General features: G+C 44.5%; 1 protein-coding gene across 1 annotated transcript in view; it reads right to left on the bottom strand.

Annotated features, from left to right (window-relative positions):
- The window catches only part of DNAH10 (dynein axonemal heavy chain 10), a 54104-nt gene that overhangs the window by 29845 nt on the left and 7203 nt on the right, over positions 1-17056 (bottom strand). Inside the window, exons 10-39 of the mRNA XM_088135262.1 lie at positions 16851-17049; positions 15959-16153; positions 15336-15506; positions 15016-15192; positions 14513-14689; positions 13939-14111; positions 13159-13310; positions 12713-12874; positions 12032-12239; positions 11788-11944; positions 10460-10936; positions 9958-10116; positions 9588-9704; positions 9401-9503; positions 8506-8684; positions 8008-8219; positions 7641-7797; positions 7316-7549; positions 7088-7210; positions 6088-6321; positions 5105-5328; positions 4237-4506; positions 3317-3500; positions 2845-2979; positions 2570-2722; positions 2285-2473; positions 2055-2201; positions 1070-1261; positions 728-846; positions 204-362 (exon numbers count right to left, since the gene is read on the bottom strand). Of these exons, the coding sequence (XP_087991388.1) occupies positions 204-362; positions 728-846; positions 1070-1261; positions 2055-2201; positions 2285-2473; positions 2570-2722; positions 2845-2979; positions 3317-3500; positions 4237-4506; positions 5105-5328; positions 6088-6321; positions 7088-7210; positions 7316-7549; positions 7641-7797; positions 8008-8219; positions 8506-8684; positions 9401-9503; positions 9588-9704; positions 9958-10116; positions 10460-10936; positions 11788-11944; positions 12032-12239; positions 12713-12874; positions 13159-13310; positions 13939-14111; positions 14513-14689; positions 15016-15192; positions 15336-15506; positions 15959-16153; positions 16851-17049 (5538 nt within the window). The remainder of the gene's footprint in view (positions 1-203; positions 363-727; positions 847-1069; positions 1262-2054; positions 2202-2284; positions 2474-2569; positions 2723-2844; positions 2980-3316; positions 3501-4236; positions 4507-5104; positions 5329-6087; positions 6322-7087; positions 7211-7315; positions 7550-7640; positions 7798-8007; positions 8220-8505; positions 8685-9400; positions 9504-9587; positions 9705-9957; positions 10117-10459; positions 10937-11787; positions 11945-12031; positions 12240-12712; positions 12875-13158; positions 13311-13938; positions 14112-14512; positions 14690-15015; positions 15193-15335; positions 15507-15958; positions 16154-16850; positions 17050-17056) is intronic.

Below are 17056 nucleotides of genomic sequence, written 5' to 3'. Positions count from 1 at the left end.
AACTCAAAGGGCTGACTGTAATGTTTGGCACCCAGGCCTCTATCGCCCTTCTACTCCCCCGAAATCAAAAAGTAAAATAAAACAAAACAGGTAATAACTACTTTTTTTAACAGTCTCAATATTGAGTGGAACTCTGAAGGAATGGTCAAGGAATCCGAAGATTTCCCAGTTGAAAAACATGGATCTAGCCCTCCAGCAATTACCGTCTCTCTTTTTTGTCAGTGGGTTTGTTGATTTCTCTGAAGATGTTGGACAAAACTCCATCTGTCCAGTCTCGTGTGGTGGGATCTAGGATGCCATACAATTCAATCACACTCATGGCTTTGGGATTCAGAATATGCAGCTTAGTCAGCAGTCCTAATCTAATGGGATAGCAATTGCGAAAAGCAGAATTAGATCAATAATGTTCCAAAAGAGCTCTGATATGTAATCCTGTCATGTCCCAAATGTGCCAACTGAGAACAAAGCTCATCCTACTCCAGTATCCCATTTCCCATAGTAGCTAACAAAGGTCTCCACAAAGTTCACCAGCAGGAAAAGCCAGAAGTCACCCTGCTATTGATAATGTAGCTGATATTCATGGATGTCATATTTTTGAACTCCTGAATTATTGTAATTCACAGACAGACTTTCCATGAATTTGTCAATACAGCCAAATCCACCATGACCAAATTCCATTCAATAATGGAGCAGGAACTGAAGAAGTCCCTGATGGATCTATGCTTACTTTGTCTGAGCGTGACACAAGGCGTTGATGACCACAGACTTGCCGCCTCCAGTTGGCCCAACCACCATTGTGGTATGACGCGTTAGCATTGTTTCATACATCTGGACCACTTTATCCACCTGAGATAAAAATACAGAATGGCAGCTGTCTTGGCCAGGAATAGAAATCAACAGAAGCCCACTTCATGGAATTCAAGGTCACTGATAATCTAAATGACTGTCTTCTCAGTTTCAGACAACTGCATGATGGCTTGATGAAGTTTGGCAGACAGACTTCACGAATGCCAAAAGATTTGGCTATGTTTTGACCATATCTTTGAGCTTAATAACTTTAATTTAGTACCTGAACAGGTAGAACAATATAACCTTCTTCAGCCAGCACCTGCTCAACTGCATCGTTAAATTTGGGGTAGCGCACTCGGGGGCAATCCAGTCCGGGGAAAAGATCCGAGATCAAGCCCAGGAAAAGGGGAACATCTTCAAAGACAAATTTGGGGAGGTTCATATCCCGCAGGGCTCTCATGAGGACCACATCCTAGAGGTGTTTGACCCGAAAGAAATATTAAAAATATTGGTGAACAAAGCTGAGTTTCTTGAATACACTTTTCCTATTAAAAGGACCCCGCCCAAGAGATGAGGCCTCCCACACAATTTCCCATTAGCAAAATTCATCTCAAGATGACAAAAGGAGATAAAACTTAATTAAATCAGCATGCTCTTGAAAGATAATTCAATTATACCAATCAACAACTGATTTGTAGAATTAAGGGAACTCTAATCAAGGAGCCTTCTTAAATCAGTGTTTGAACTCATGGTTTTAGACACCCACATCAATACAGAGCTACAAGATTAAATGATGATTATATCAGATATGTATCCTGTTGTACTTAAACTTGGATCATTATTTTAATTTCTATGCTTTAGGTCTTTGACTATAAATAAAGAGGATGATGGAGATGGAGATCTACTTTACTCTTGTTGGAATAAGTAAAGCAGTTGAAATATCATGAAGATTAGGTTAAAGTGATGCTCTGGTCCTGTTTAAAAGCCACTGGTCATGTCAGTTGGGAATCTGAGGACTAATTTCTGGGTGATTTTTATGGTAAGTCTTTCTCTTCACATGTTCAGACAAGCAAGAAGCTCCAGTCTGGAGCAGCTGATAACCCCCTGAATCCACCGTAGAGTCAAATCTGGGCATCTGATGAAATACTTTCAATGACTAAAAACTCCTGCCATAGTTAAACTTTGTTTTCAAGGAGTCACAAGTCTCTTGGTTGTTTCAGCTGCAAGGCAGCTGACCATCTATCAATGAGCCGAAAGGAGTTTACCTCGTGGAGATCTGGAGACCCTCTTTTCAGTTCACCGGCCATTACCAGGACAGACTTTAGAGCCCGAAGCCCAAAATCATAGTGATGCTGTTTAGAAAGCTGTTCCCTTGCCAACTTGTACAGCACAGTCATCTTTTTGGCTAGGATCTGTTGGACAAAAAAACTTCCCTTCTACTCTTTGCATTGATTCAGACCGAGGCCCAGCCCTTTGCAATGACACTGTGACCCACCTTGGCCATGAGAAACCCCTCAGAGAACAGCATGATTTCACAAATTTGCTGCAGATCGGGCACAATGACGACCACGGGCCTGAACAAGGCCTTTACGGATTCAGGAAGCTCGGTTCGTCCTGCATAGCCAGGGTTCATGGTGATGAAAATGCCCATCCGAGGATCCAGAGCGATTTCTTGTCCTTCAAACTGAAATGTAAACCTAAGCCAAGGGCCAAGAGACCCTGGATCTGGCTGTTAGGACCAGAATTCATGCAGGAAGACTCCTTTTCTTTCCCTCTTTACCTGAAAGGTTTTCAGCTGGTTCATGAGAGCATTTCGAATCGTCTGAATCTGAGAGGAGATGACCGAAAGCACGGAAGCGTCGATCCGATTAAATTCATCAAAGCAACCCCACGCTCCGCACTGTGCAAGGCCTGAGAAGATTTTACCCACAGCCTAAAAAAGAGGACAATGCACATAAGATGAGATGGCTGCACTGATGTCCAGTTGGCCAGCAGGGCTGAATTCTTAGGGCCACAGCGTAGAAGATGGAGAAGGGGATAGCACGAATTCCTGACCTTGAAGTCCATGCCTTCTCCACAGTTGGTGACCACACAAAGCAAGCCCAGAGCTTTGGCAAGATCCTTCGTTGTCTCCGTCTTCCCAGTTCCTGCTGGACCAGCAGGAGCTCCGCCCAAGTACATGGACAAGGCCTTTGGAGGAAAAGAAGGTGAAAAACACTGCTAGGATGGTGGCTACAAATTCTGCCTCAATGGCACTTCGATCCTGACCTGGGAAGTAATTACTGGTTCATCACTAAGGCAAGAAGTTCACTGCTGAGTTGTGGCCCCCACCCTCTGGAACAGCATCCCCCTGAGGTTCAGACCACCCAACTCTGCAAGCCTTAAAACTTGGCTTTTCCCCCAAACTCTGGGACAGGTCGGTGGTGGGCCATATTCTGCTGGTTTAAATTCTCCAGATTTGAGATCTGCTTTTTTTAAAAAGCCCTCCAGGGCCAGAAGCAAACAGAAAGACTCTTTATTGGTTTACCTGTGTGAGTGTCAGATATATCCGGTCTGTGAGTGGAGTGATAACCAGACGCCCGTTTAAGCCCATGTATTCGTAGCCATAAGAAAAGGTCCCTGTGCACTGCCTCACGTTGAGCTCATCGGGCTCTCGGTCCCAATAGAAACGCAGTTGGCTTTCCCACTCAAATTCACGTGCTTCCATAATGCTGATGAGAGAGAATTTCAACATGTCAGAGAGCTCTTCTAAGACTGAGAAGAAGAAAACAAAGAGAGAAGAAGAAAACTACCAAAACATTGAGAAGTGGAAAAAGGAACTGTCAGAGTCCCTCCAAATTCATTATTTTTACATTGAAAGTACAGTAAGGAGGATTACAGGTAGTCCTCGACTTATGACGGCAATCGGGACTGGAACTTCCATTGCTAAGCCATGTGGCCATAAAGCATGACAGCATCGTTTAGCAATGGCAACCCCTGCAGTCCTGGTGTGGCATGGGTCAGGGAGGGTATGCAGGGGTGCGCAAGTGGCCAGTGCAGCATGAGCACAGAGGGGCTAAGGGAGGAAGGTGTGCGGGTGGGGGAGACATGCCCCAGCGATTTGCCACCTTTCCTGCCAGCTTCCCCACTGACTTTCTGGGGAAGCCAGCAGGGAAGGTGGCAAATGGTGATCACGTGATTGTGGGGTGCTTGGCAACCAGTCGTGTGAATGGGTTGCCAAGACTCAAAACACAATCATGTGACCGCAGGGGTGCTGGGATGGCTGGAACTCTGAGGACCAGTCATAACCACCATTTGTTCAGCACCATGATAGCTTGGAACAGTGATCGAATGGTTGTAGATCAAGCACTACCTGTATGAACATCCCATTCATGTCCATGTGGGTGACTCTGAACTTTACTGAACTGTTCAGTAGTTGTTCCTACTTTACCTCCAAGCTGCAATTACCTGTCTCGTACAAACGTATCAACAATATCCCTCGCATGGACATCAATGATGAGAACCGTGTTGTATTTCTTCCTGTCATTTTTGCTTAGCGGCTTGGTGATCCGTGTCACCAGTGAGTCGATCTGCTGGTGCATTTTCTTGGCATAGATCTTCATGGCTTGTTTCTCCCCTTTCTTCACCTTCCGGAAGACATCTTCCACCTCCCAGGTCCACCACACCTGATTGGCTGCCAGCACCATCATGCCCTGATACATTAGCATCCAATCAACTCTACGGAAAAGGCAGATTTGCAGAGTTGGCAGAGATAAAACAAATAGAAAACATCTTCCCTGATACTTGGATCCTGGTTATGTTCCTTTATCTTGATGACTGGAGCTGTAGAAATGCAGGCGTTAAGCAAGAGTATAAAATAGTAATGAGGGAATGATGTTTCTTCAAGAGCCTGATTGCTTCTGGAATAATGGGACAGAGCCAAGCACTAGTTCCTAGTGTGATACTAAACAATTTCTTCCCAGGCGGATGCCTCCTAGGACAACTTCCCAGCATTCTTAACCAGTTTAGGGGGAATCTTAATCCTTGGTTCAAGCCAATGAACCACATGAAGACTATTTTCTACCAAAAACTTTCCTGATTGGGCAGCAGAATTGAGGGGAAAATGATGACTTTGGTCTGCCTGTCAGAGCAAGCAGCACCCCTATTCTCCATGTTTCCAATTCAATAACATAGCCCCAAACTGAAGTTTAGGGAGCAGACTCAATAGCCCCATCTTTGGACCTTGGACTGCCAAAGTCATAATGCTGTTGGGGGACCAGCAATACAGACTCAATTCATCTTTCTGGAATCTGCTGCCTGCTCCTGATTCCCTCACCTGCTTCGGTCTTCGCAATACCGAAAGATGGCTTCCTTGGTGATCAGCCTGTTGGTCCTCCGCATTTCAACCAGCACCGCCGTCATCCAGTTTTCAACTCGGCCTTCGGCTGGGATAGCCTTCCGGAACTCCATCACTTCAGCTTCTGCAGAAATCATAGCAGTGGCGATCTTCATCCCACTGTCGTCCTCTTGAAACTTCAGGGCGGCTATGTTGTCATACATCTGAAACAAGACCAGAATGGGAGGAGGTCACATGGGGCAATTTCAGCATCTGCCATGTAGAAAATGCAGGTATTTTTCTAAGCAGATTGGCAGAAATATGCTTACAAATGAAAAGGACAGGCGTTTACAATTTGGGGTGTATTCACAAGCCAGGAAAGGATTCTCAAATTTACTGTCAGGAATGATATAACTCAGATTAATAACTGACCTTGCTTTTTCCTCTTCCCTCCTCCTCTTGTGCATCTGAAGTCAGAGAGAAGCTTCTTTACTTTTTCACTGTTTATGTGAAACCCTCTCTTAGAACTTTTTCACAGCAGGCCTCACACTGCATGATGTGAACCAGAGCTGTGCAGAACTAACCGATTTGGAAACGGAACGTGCCAAATCTTTTCTGAGCCATGTCAATCCAAAGGTGGTCCAATGCTTCTTAGAGGCAGTTTGAGGTATCCCAGATGTGACATTCCAGATGAAACATGCCTCTTTCGGGGTTGGACCACTCCTGTTCCCCAACTAGTGAGTTCTGCTAATTCCTAACATGAAAAACTATTATCTTCAAATACATCTTCCTTAACCAAAGGAGGACAGGCTGGGAGGGTCTATGTTTCCTGCTTCCTTGGACACCAAGAGCCAGCAACTATATTATTCTAGCCTCCTGTTTCAAGAAAGGGATTATAATCTAATGGCAAAAGCCACCGGCAACAGCCAAAAGGGAGAAGATGAAGGATGTTTAATTGTTGTGTGGATTTTCCCATCCCCTACCTTAATCATGTGCTCCTGAACACATAAGGGATCGCTGCTTCCAAGGATGCTAAGCAGTTCGTCATCAGAGATGAAAAAGAACCGTGGGAAGGCATTTCGCTTGGAATCCAGATAATCATTCAAGCTTTTCTGGCACTTCTCCAGCCCATCACTTATGTTCTGAAGGTCTGAAAGACGATTGTGAGCTTCACAGCATCTCCTGATCACTGGGTCTTTGACCGTTTCTCCCATTATCTGCAGGTAACAGGAGGAGGGGGAGGAAGATGCTGAAAACTACTAACGGTGAATACTGTGAACGATAATAATATATACCTCTTCCCTTAAAGTTGGCTAGCACGGAACAAAAAACAAACATTATGCTATAAAAAAGTAAATCCAAGCATTTAGGAACACAAGAGTTTACAGAAACGTTCCATGAAATACAAGCCAAAACATTACTTTTAATTAATTAATTAATCTGTTTATTTACATCATTTATATAGCTGCCCATCACACACAAGTGACCCTGGGTGGCTTACGAGATTAAAAATAAACAAACTCCCAAACATAAACCCCCTGGTGCCCAAAGATAAAGTATTAACCACCCAACTCATCTCCACCCTGACCCAAATGCCTGGGAGAACAGCTAGGTCTTCAATATCTTGTGACAGGCTAATGTGGCCATCTGAATCTGAATCTGTGTCTGATGGCTTTTGGGTTTTGGAGCAATGGCCCCCTAGCACACTCTTAGGTCAACCAGGTATTTCTTGAGGGCCTTCTCAGTGACCATCTCAATCTTCTCAGTCTACTCAGGGGGTACTACCACTTGAGTCTGGAGCTATTTAGATCTTTATAGATTCCAATCAATATCTTGACTTGAGCCCTACATTACTGAGGAAGCCAGTTCAATACTTAATTGGTCACCATTATATCTCTGAATCCCAGAGGGAGTTTCTCATTTTGAGGGGCAGCACACTCCTGTTACTCAGCATCTCCATTAATATGCAGTTTAGTTACTTGCCCTTTTGAATATCCTATCTATGTTGTCAAATTTTTTAGCCTCGTCAGGAAGCTGCGATCTGATGTCTCCGCCTATGAAGATACTTTCCAGATACATCCATTTTCGCTGAACAGTCATCCAGACCTAGAGAAATTAAACGCTGCTTTGACAAAGAGCAGGGAGGCTAGCAAAACATAATCTGCCCTCAAAGAGGGCCAACATGGCCACCTGGAGTACCAGCCTCCCTACCTCAATCACTTCACCAATCAAAGAGAGGGTTTTCTCCCAGTTATGGACAGTTGCCAGAAAAGGTGCCACAAATCTGCTGCCAGAAATACTTTGAAGGTTGACGGCATTATCGTCCAGGATCTGAACGATCTCGTCGACAGTTCCCAAAATGAAGCCCCGTTCCTGAGTCCCTTTGAAGTACCGCTGCACAGTAAATTTCATGTTCTCCCACGTTTCAATGATTTCCTTCACTCCCTAGGAGAGGAAACAAAGAAGTTCTAAGAGCTTGCTCTGGTGGTTACCGGAGAGGACTGAAACACAGAGAGGTGCTAGAAGACAATTTTACCTTCTCAATGCTCAGCTCTTTGACAGCGGATCCCACAATCTCATTGATCACATCCGAATATTTATGCAGTTCCATGGCAAACATGTTCTCTAATGTGAAGGTTTCAGTCGCCATATCAAAACTTGTGCCTGTTCTTGTCATTAGCTCCCTCCAGTGTCTGAAAGAAGGTCAACATATGTCACGTGTGGATTCAAATGACCAAAGTGCTTGGTTTCCAGTAGAGACAGGAGGAGAAATTCATTCTGTTTATATCGATTTACCCCAGGCCATGCTTCCCAAACTGTGACTTAAAATGCACAAGTTTAATGGAGCTTTCAAAGCTATAGACAACCCCCCCGCCCCCCCCGTGGATGAGCAGAAGCCAAACCTCTCTCGCAATGCTTCATTCTTCAAATCCAGCAGCAAAGGAATGGACTCCTTAAAAGCCTTCATCTTCATTTCTAGGTGATATGCCACCGGCATGCCACGGACGTGTTTTGGCAATTTGCGAAGGGTTTTCAGATATCCTTCAATTCCATCCTGTAACACCTGCACGTTAAGATTCACCCAGAGGGTCTGGGACCATTCCTCTTTGGCAGCCTAGAACCAGGAAATGTCTTGTAAGAACATCTTCAAATTGGCAAAGAGATCAGGCAGAAGATTATCAGATCAAAGGTACCAAAATAAAGATTCTTTGAGACAACAAGCCAAATAGCAAGTATCTTCTTATTCTTCTGAACAGAGAGCATGGGGATAATCCAGAATGGTAGACCACAATGGTCAGGTGCTGGTGGGGAACACACAAAACTCTAATTTTGGTTTACAACATGTGATCTGGATCTGTGACTCTGAATAAAAGTTGGACTGATTTTCAAAAACCGTCTACCTGCTGCAGCTTATAGATTTCATAGATCTGCCTCAAGCCCTTCATTTCTTTTTGGATTTTGATCAAATCAGGATACATTGTGATGGGAAGGTCAAACAGCTTTTCTGCATTGGCCAGCTCTTGACGGTTCCTCTCATGTTTCTCCAGTTCTTTTTCAAAAACCACCATCAGCTCTAATCCTGCAGTTGACAACAAATAATATTCAGCACCGAGCAAAGGATGGGAAACCACAAGAAGAATTTGAAGCAGGGCAAGGGAGGTCTTCTACATGATCTACAATTGGCCTTAATAGATCAAGAAGTTGCAATTTCTCAATGGGAATATCACCAAAGTCATAGCAGCTAAGTTTCTCTTAGATAGGGAATGTATCTAAACATTTCTCTGAATCCCCTTCCATGTGCAAGAATTCTCTGCTTCAAACCTCCCCTTAAAACATCAGAAAATAAAGACAGGCAGTTAGAAGTCACTGATGTAGAAGATATAGATAGGATGGAACTAGCAGAAATTTCTGACCCAGCGAAATATCTCTTCAAAGTTCTTCAGTTGCTAAAAGTGAAGATATGCCCAGGAGGCAAAAGCTACCCTGCTTTGAACCATCTTGGTTCTCAGCATTTCTCCTAAAGCCCATCCATGACTATACCAACTTCTAGTGCTACTATGCCACCAGGTTCCATAGGATGTGAAGAAAATATGACCAGAACCATCGGGAATTGGACAAATGAGGCCTGTGGTAGGAAGCAGCATGTAACATATAGGAAGCACCGTAACATACAGGGTGGAGGTAGCGTTTGCATTCTCCTGAAAGAGAATCTTATGACCTAGGACCTTTGATCTATTGCAACATTTTTGCTCTGCTTTCAAGCTGTGTGATGTCAGAAAGCATGCACTTTCTTACCTCTGTCAAGATTTTCACCAACAGAACCTGGCCCCTCAGTAACAAACCTATGGTAGAAATCATCGATTTCCTTGTTGTAGTTTCCAATCTGCTCCCTTGTGATCTAAGAGACACAATCCAAATTAGAAGATCATTCCTGCTTCTGAATGCTCTTCTCCTTCATCTTGGAAGGTGAAAACCCCAGTACCTCAGTAAAAGTCTTTTTGATGCTGCCAAGGCTGTGATCAACTCCTGCCGCATCAGAAAAAAGAGTTTCCCACATCAGTTTTATCTTATTCACCAGGTTCCGTTCCTCTTCTGTTATCTGGGGTGGAGGAATGATGGCATTTCTTTAGACAGCTCAAAGATTTCAGTTATTTAGGGGAAAGGTGTGGATTATATGGCTCAGGACTGTCTGGAGAGCGGTCCTTAACTTTTATATATAATATATATAATAATATAAAAAGCTAGCCAGATGCTACAGGCCATCCAATCCCCAGCGATTTTTTCCTTCATCCATGCTGGACCTTAGTCTGGCAGCTACCTTGGCATCTCTGACATCATTCAAAGAAACTTACACAAATGTTGTACATGGCCAGGGTACGGTATCTCTCCAGAATATCCAAATACTTGAGTTCCACTTCTAGAGATATATCTTTGATCTCAGCTATTGTGCCCAAGACAAATTTCAGATCTTCCAGGGTATTGGGAGTCGTTTTCAGGTTATGTGATAATCTCTGGAAAGCACATGCATTTAGTCATTAATTCAAACACTGCAAAGAACCCTTTTGCTGAAACTGCTGTCCAGACTCCGTCAGCATTTCTTAGCTCAGGGATTGTTAGCAAGGAACTGAAGCATTGGTACTCAAGACCTTGGAATGAAATACATTATTCAGAAAAATACAGCGAAAGCAGGATGATGTCTGACTTGCCTTGAAAATCCCCTTGGGTCAGTTTGTAATTTGTGCCTAGGGCTTGGACTCCAGTCATGTATATCTGTTTGATCTTTTCTGCACCCATTCCTCTGTCCTCTCCAGGGATGGTGGGATGAAGGTGACATCCCCAGCTGGAGAAACCTACCTCAATGTTTTCTTGGAGACTGTATAGCACCTCTTTGGCGGATTCATTGAGCAGCTTCCCGAGTGAATTCACCCAACCTCTGGCATTCTCCTGGACCGTGAAAGCCAACGGTGCCAGCAGCAGGCGGACACATTGCTCATCTTTGACCATGGGCTGTTGCATGACTTCCTGGGCCACCTTCATGTAGAACTGGAGTTTCTCATCAAAAACCACACAGGGCGGCTTCTTGGCAGCAAATTTCTCCATGACAATGGCCTTGTCCAGTTTCCACAGGGGCCGATACCGCTTCCAACGGTTCAGGTATTTGGTGAGAGAGCCCAGGAGCTTGTGCATGTTTTGAGTGATGAGGATGGCCTGCTCAATGATCACTGGGTTCTGGGAGATGTCGCTAAAAAAGCTGAAGATGACAGGCTCATCGTCGCCGGTTTGCTGGGGCGGGCATTCAATGCAAGTGCCATGCATCCAGCGAACGAAGAGCTACACGGAGGCAAAGGAAGATTCTCAGGCCAGGCTGGACTTTGGAAGCAGTGGAGAGGGTTAGTTCTCACACAGTCAAGAGAGAAACAAATTGTTAGCAAACCTGCCAGTTTGAAAAATAAGGGACAGGTGGAAACCAAGCCTCCAGCAAAAAAGAGGAGGCCAAGTAGATCAATAAATTGGACCTACTCTTGAAACACATTAGCTGGGAGGCTTCAACTGGCAGGCAGGACTGGATCCAATCCATAAAGCTCACAAGAATCCAAGAACTCTGCATAAGCAGTATTTATTGAAGAAAAGCTAGGAAGCCATAAGGAAAGGGTTCTAGTGACTCTGTGTTTCAAGAGCAAGTCCTATTGATAGAATCAGGATTTAACCCTCTTTGCCTTTCCAGTCCTACTGTCAGCCCAACAAGGTAGACCAGACTAAGAAAACAATGCCATATAGGCCAGGACTGTTTTTATTATAACCGCTGTAGTAACAGAATCTTGCAAGCCTTCGTGAGAACTATGAAGGGTCTTTCTGAGATGCTTTCTCAAGTTATTTTCTTGGCCGAGGCTCAAGGCCCTCTTATCTGACCATTGCCCTAGTGGTGGGTCTTCCTCCTGTCCTTCAAGGCCATTCCCTGTTCCCTCTACACCTACATAACTGGCTGCTCAGCCCCCTCTTTTCAGCAGGAGGCCCAGTTTCCATGGCTTCTTTGGTTTTGCAACTGGTAGATTTGGTATTGTTTGATTTGTTTCTCTCTGTGTGAGAACCAGTTACTACGGGAGAGGCGGCTACGTGCTTGGTAGGAATGAAAGTGCCTGATGCCCAAGTGAACCTCTTCCAAAGAAACCAAAGATTCTCACCTTGGTAGTTTCCACACAGTCTCGAATGCAATGGACACACATTTTCTCAATTTCTCCCATATTTGGCTGGAGGATGATTTCGGGGGCAGACAAAATGGTCTCTGCTTGAAAGAGTGGGGTGTTCCCCATCACGGCTGCATTGAAGGACTGCAAATTCCTTCAGAGAGAGGAAACCAGTCAGCGCTGTGGTCCGGGAACAAACCACGAGAGACAGAAGAGAAACAACTGGGGTTGGCAAACTTACTTCAGTACCAAGTTTGTCAAGGTCTGATAAACTTTTTTTTCCCAGTAGGCATAATACGGGACAAGCCGTGAGGCTCTTCCTGTGTTGGTGTTCACCACAAGGCCTTCCATTTTGGTTAGCAGGGGCCCAACTGAGATGTACTTGCGAACCATGTGCTCCATGTCCCTGGATCTTTCGTGCTTGATAAACTCAAAGTAATCCTTCACACCTGTCCGGGTGAGGGGACAAAATGAAAGATGAGGTGCTAGTGGCTAACGAGGGTTTAAAATAATTCACGAGAAACGGCTTCATTCATTGCAGGTATCTTGTTTGAATTCAGACAAAAGTTGGCAAACCACCTTTTGGAAAGCTTCCAAAATCCAACAGTTGATGCTTCAGATTTTCTTGAGGAACGTTTCACACAACCTAGGAGCAAATACCGCCTGCAACAGCCCTTGAGATAAAGAACCATGTTCATTTCCATGCTTCGCCTCAACTCTGGGCCATGCTGTTCATAAGGGGAGAGGGTACCATTTTTAAAATGGCTCGTGACAGTTGAACACTGTTTGTATTTACGCCATGTTTCCCCCACTGATGGAACCACCAGCCATGGTGGTTGCAACCACCTCTTACATCACAGTAAATGTTGCTTCATCTGGGTTAGAAATAAGCTAAACAAACAAAAAAGAGTGGGCCACGTACCTGGATAACTATCCCCTTTGGAAGGTGGGCTTTTGAACAGATTGGCTGATTCTATTAATAAAAGTTTGTTCAGTATGTCTTCGGAATTCTTGTGAATCTGATGGACAAGGGATTCGAACTTCCCGATCGCCTGGGTGCACCGCGTAATATAGTCACCAATCCCTGTGAAACCAAGTCATTGTGTCACGTTCACCACTATACACAGGTGCGTGCTTGTGTGTATCTGCGTGAGGAAGGGGAAGAGCTCTCATGTTAGGGAGCTCTTAGGACATTCACATTATGAAAAACATAGACACACACTCACAACATTCAACAACAGGAACCGAGATAGCCAGCCACTAAATTCCGCTCAAACAAAGACCAGAAGGTGCTGTAAAACGACACTTTAATAAATTTTAACTGAAGATCCTCCCCTTAAAGTGTGTTTATGATGTGAAGTAGGTTACCTAAGGAATTCCAGTTGAGTCTTTTGTAACCAGATCGGAAAACCCGCCAAAGGTCCTGCACGTGTTCATCCAGGAGCTGCATCTCGGCCTCATCCAAAGTTCCTATTACTTGGTGATAGCGATCCAGCATCTGCTTGATGCCATCAGTGTATCTAAGACACCAAGGAAGCACCAAAGAATTCAGGCTTCCAAACTGGCAATTCCTGAGATGTTTTTCATCTACAAACAGCCTTCCACCTACCTAGCAAAGTCACTGCGGAACAGTGGGTCTCCTACATATTCAAAAGTGACACCTGAAACACTGGCCCTGAAGCCAAGGCCTCTATTGACAAGAGATTCCTGCCCCCCTGTGGCTCTGGATCACGAGAAGTACACCTTGGGGACCCCTCCCATTCCATACCTATTTGTCTGAAAGACAGCAAGTTGTATGGTACTTGAAGAAACAGGGTATTAGAGTTCAGATCCTCAAATGAGGAACAAACTCTTTGTAACAGACAGACAGGCTTCTGAGGAGGAGCACTTTCAATCCACCTGCTGTTTCAGTCCCTTTTTTCACTGGCCCCAAGAGCTTAGTGTGCTAAATAACAGGATCATGATTTTCCAATCATTTTCCTAAACAAAGTGGTGTGTTGAGGCTCAGAGAAGCTTAACAGGCCTACTTTAGTTTTTGGACAACACACTCACATCTGCACCCCTGGAATATGATTTTAAGAGTAGGAATACAGACCTGCCCAACAAGGGAGGCCAAGTCCCCCCGCCCCCAGAGCCCTCCATCTTTACCGAAGCAATTTGTCTTCCTGCAAGGCCACATTCTTTGCTATTTCAGGCACAGGGAATCCCAGATGCTCCATGTACTTTGTTTCATTGATGATCTCCCGAAGCCTGGGTGAAAAGTTGACAACAAAACGGGGGCTCTTCTCTCCAGTGGCTTCTGTCTCGTCCGAATGTGTGCTCTGCATGAGAAAAGATCGACCATCGCTGGAGTAAGACAAGGCAGTTAAAATAACACCTGGAAGACCACCTGAGAAGGGATGGAATACAGACAAGGAATAAATGAGAACTCTCCTTCAAATTAAGAGGACGCATGGTGATGTTGTAGATACCAACCATCAACAGGGAAATGATTTACCAGCAACTTTTTCTGCAACGCTTCTTCAGCTATGCTGACTTGCCTACAGCCTTAGGAGGTCCTTGTGGGCTCCCATACAATATTCACCAAGCTGGACGCTGCTTAGCTTTTCTGTATCAGCCAAAGTTGGCTAACTTAACTCACAAACTTGAAAAACCACCTGTCCAATCTCTCTGCCTTCCACAGACACCAAGAGAGTTGGTCTACAGAAAGGATTATAATCACCGGTTGTTGGGTTTCTGGGTTTGACTGAATTATCACTCCGGAAGCATGAACTCTAGCAAGGAGGGTTTTTTTCAGTAAGACTGGGAGCCGGTCTTCTGTAATGTTTCTCCACTGGTCATACTTCAGATCTTCATATTCTTTCATCCTCTTTGCTACTTCAAGGTATTTTTGCTTCACCTGAAATAGACAAATCCAAACTGGAGAGATCTTCCTTAAAAGGTTTTGCACTTTCCCACCAATATTTGGGCATGTGGACTTGCGAAGGACCATTCTAGGGCTCCAAAAATGGAGATGGACGGGCTGCTAGTTTAGGCTGAAGTGCAGCCTAAAAATCTATATCCTGCACTTCAAGCCCAAAGAAACAGTTGGATTTTTTAAAAAATTGCTCAGCAGCTTTCTAGGCCAAGCCCAAACTCTAGAACTTATCTATCTACTCAAGAACAAAACCACCAAGGTGTTACAAATACTTATTATTTGTAACTAGCCACAGAATTGCAGTCCACCTCCTTTCCGCGTTCACTAGCCAGCAGCTCTTCCACTTCCTGGAATCGAATAATGGTGTGCTTGATACGGTAGAAAAGAGATCGCGCCCAGTAAATGGCTCCGGCCATCGGAGGGTGGTTCTTGCACAAAGGAGGGTCGGTGAGATTGTTGATAAAAATGCCGTTCACGATCTCAAGCTGTGAGTGAACAGCAAAGGAAGACAGCTACACCAGCAGCATAGACTGCTTGATCCTGACAGCCCACCACAACTGGAGGACACTAACTTGGGGAGAAGGGGGATCTGCGGAGTTATTTCACCTGAGAGGGACTGCTGAATTACCTCCTTGCAATACTGTGCCAGAATATCATTGAATTTCATCATCATCTGTTTATTGATGGCTTCCCGGGAACGGATGTGCTTGAAGTTCAAAAGCATATCAAAGGCCGCTTCTGCAGAGCGGAGGGTCTTAAAAGACTCGTCGATGAAGTTCTTTGCTTCTTTTTCAATGTCCTGAAAGCCAAGGAAGGTAAGTTAACAGGAACAAAAATAAGACAAATAAAGAGGGGACAACATTAAGGAGGACTGTTTCTTTTCATGAATGGGAAGCTTGGAAAACAGGAAAGCTGCAGTGAGAAAATTCTCCAAGAGGTCCTTTCACAAACTATTTTGCCTAGGGACTAACGGGGCTTTGACTATTAATAATCAACACTTCTGTTAGGGAGGATGAAGAGATGGCCTCGTTGGAAGGTAGAACGGCATGGATGTCTGGAGTATTCATGCTGAACAAATGTCAGTAACGGATTGAGACCAGTGCAGAAATCCCTTCCTTCCTTCCTTCTATCCTTTCTTGCCTGCCTATTGCTTATGAGAGAGAAAGCAGAGAGCGTCATGAAGAAGAAGAGGAAAGAGAAAGAAGGGCAATCTGAAAGGGAGGATGACTAACCAATACTTCTACTGCTTACCAGAACTTCCAGCTTGAACTCATCCATCACCAGCTTCCACTGGTTTGCATATCGGATGTTGAACAGGTCAAACGTCAGAACTTCCATAGGGCTGACCAAGCCGTCTACTCGGTACAAGACTTCATCAATGCGCTTTGGGTCTCCAGTGACAGCCTTCAGTTCAGGCCCGAAGATGTTGTAAAATTCCTCCATGACCTATTGGGTTAGACAGAAGTGGGTATTATTTTGGGGGGCTCTTTTTTGGAATTTACTTTGCTTATGTGGGGAGAAAAGAGTATTTTGAGGTGGTGAGCAAGAAATGCAGTCAGACTGTTGTCAAAGGTGAGACGTGAATGAGCTTGGAGAGGAGGATGAAGAAAATATGCTGCAACCATTAATAAAACATGAGCTTAACCCTGGAAAACATGAAGGTGTGAGAAAGAAAATCAAGATTGCCCCATCCTGACTCTTTCTGGATAAGAGGAAGGAAAAACGCTGCCAGACTTTCCAGATGCTATTATGATAGCCTCTATCAATAAAATAAGAGTTCCAGTATTTCTTGTGGTGTGTTTTTCCTAGCCCACCCTGAAGGGCTGACACAGCTAAAAGGTACGGTCAGAAGAAGGAATGAGATGCTGAACCTAGTCAGGGACCCTATATCCTTTGGACCTACAAGTAAGGGATACTGCTTAGGAATATTTACATGTTAAAAAAAATCTGCAGACAGACACAAACATGTTAAGTCCCAACGAGATTTCTTTCTCAGGGGCTTCCTACACGACTTTCATTTGGAAATAGAGATTTGTCTGTGTGCAGGAACTTCAGCATATGTGTGCAACCCACGGCCTGGGCACCACCAATTAGGAAGCCACACCCTAATCTAATTTTTCGACATCTCTGCACCGATTGTTACCTGCAATATGTTGTAGAGATCCTGGCAGATGTAAGCCATGTAGTCCGTCTTTTCAAACAACCGCTTCCGATCAAACTCCCATCGGGCATCTCTTCCTGACGCTTCAATTTTGGCCCGGACATTGAAATAAGATTCCTTCCAAATTTCAAGGGTTCGTTTAGCTTCCACCATCATGGTTTTTGCAAGCTGCCTGTCTTCTCTGGAGC

Source organism: Python bivittatus, unplaced genomic scaffold, assembly GCF_059951505.1.
Source record: "Python bivittatus isolate LINGU-HERP-01145 unplaced genomic scaffold, Pbiv_v1 ctg000100_np1212, whole genome shotgun sequence".
In the NCBI taxonomy this organism is placed as follows: domain Eukaryota; kingdom Metazoa; phylum Chordata; class Lepidosauria; order Squamata; family Pythonidae; genus Python; species Python bivittatus.
The sequence above is the reverse complement of the archived record's forward strand: the minus strand, read 5'-3'. Positions and strand labels throughout refer to the sequence as shown.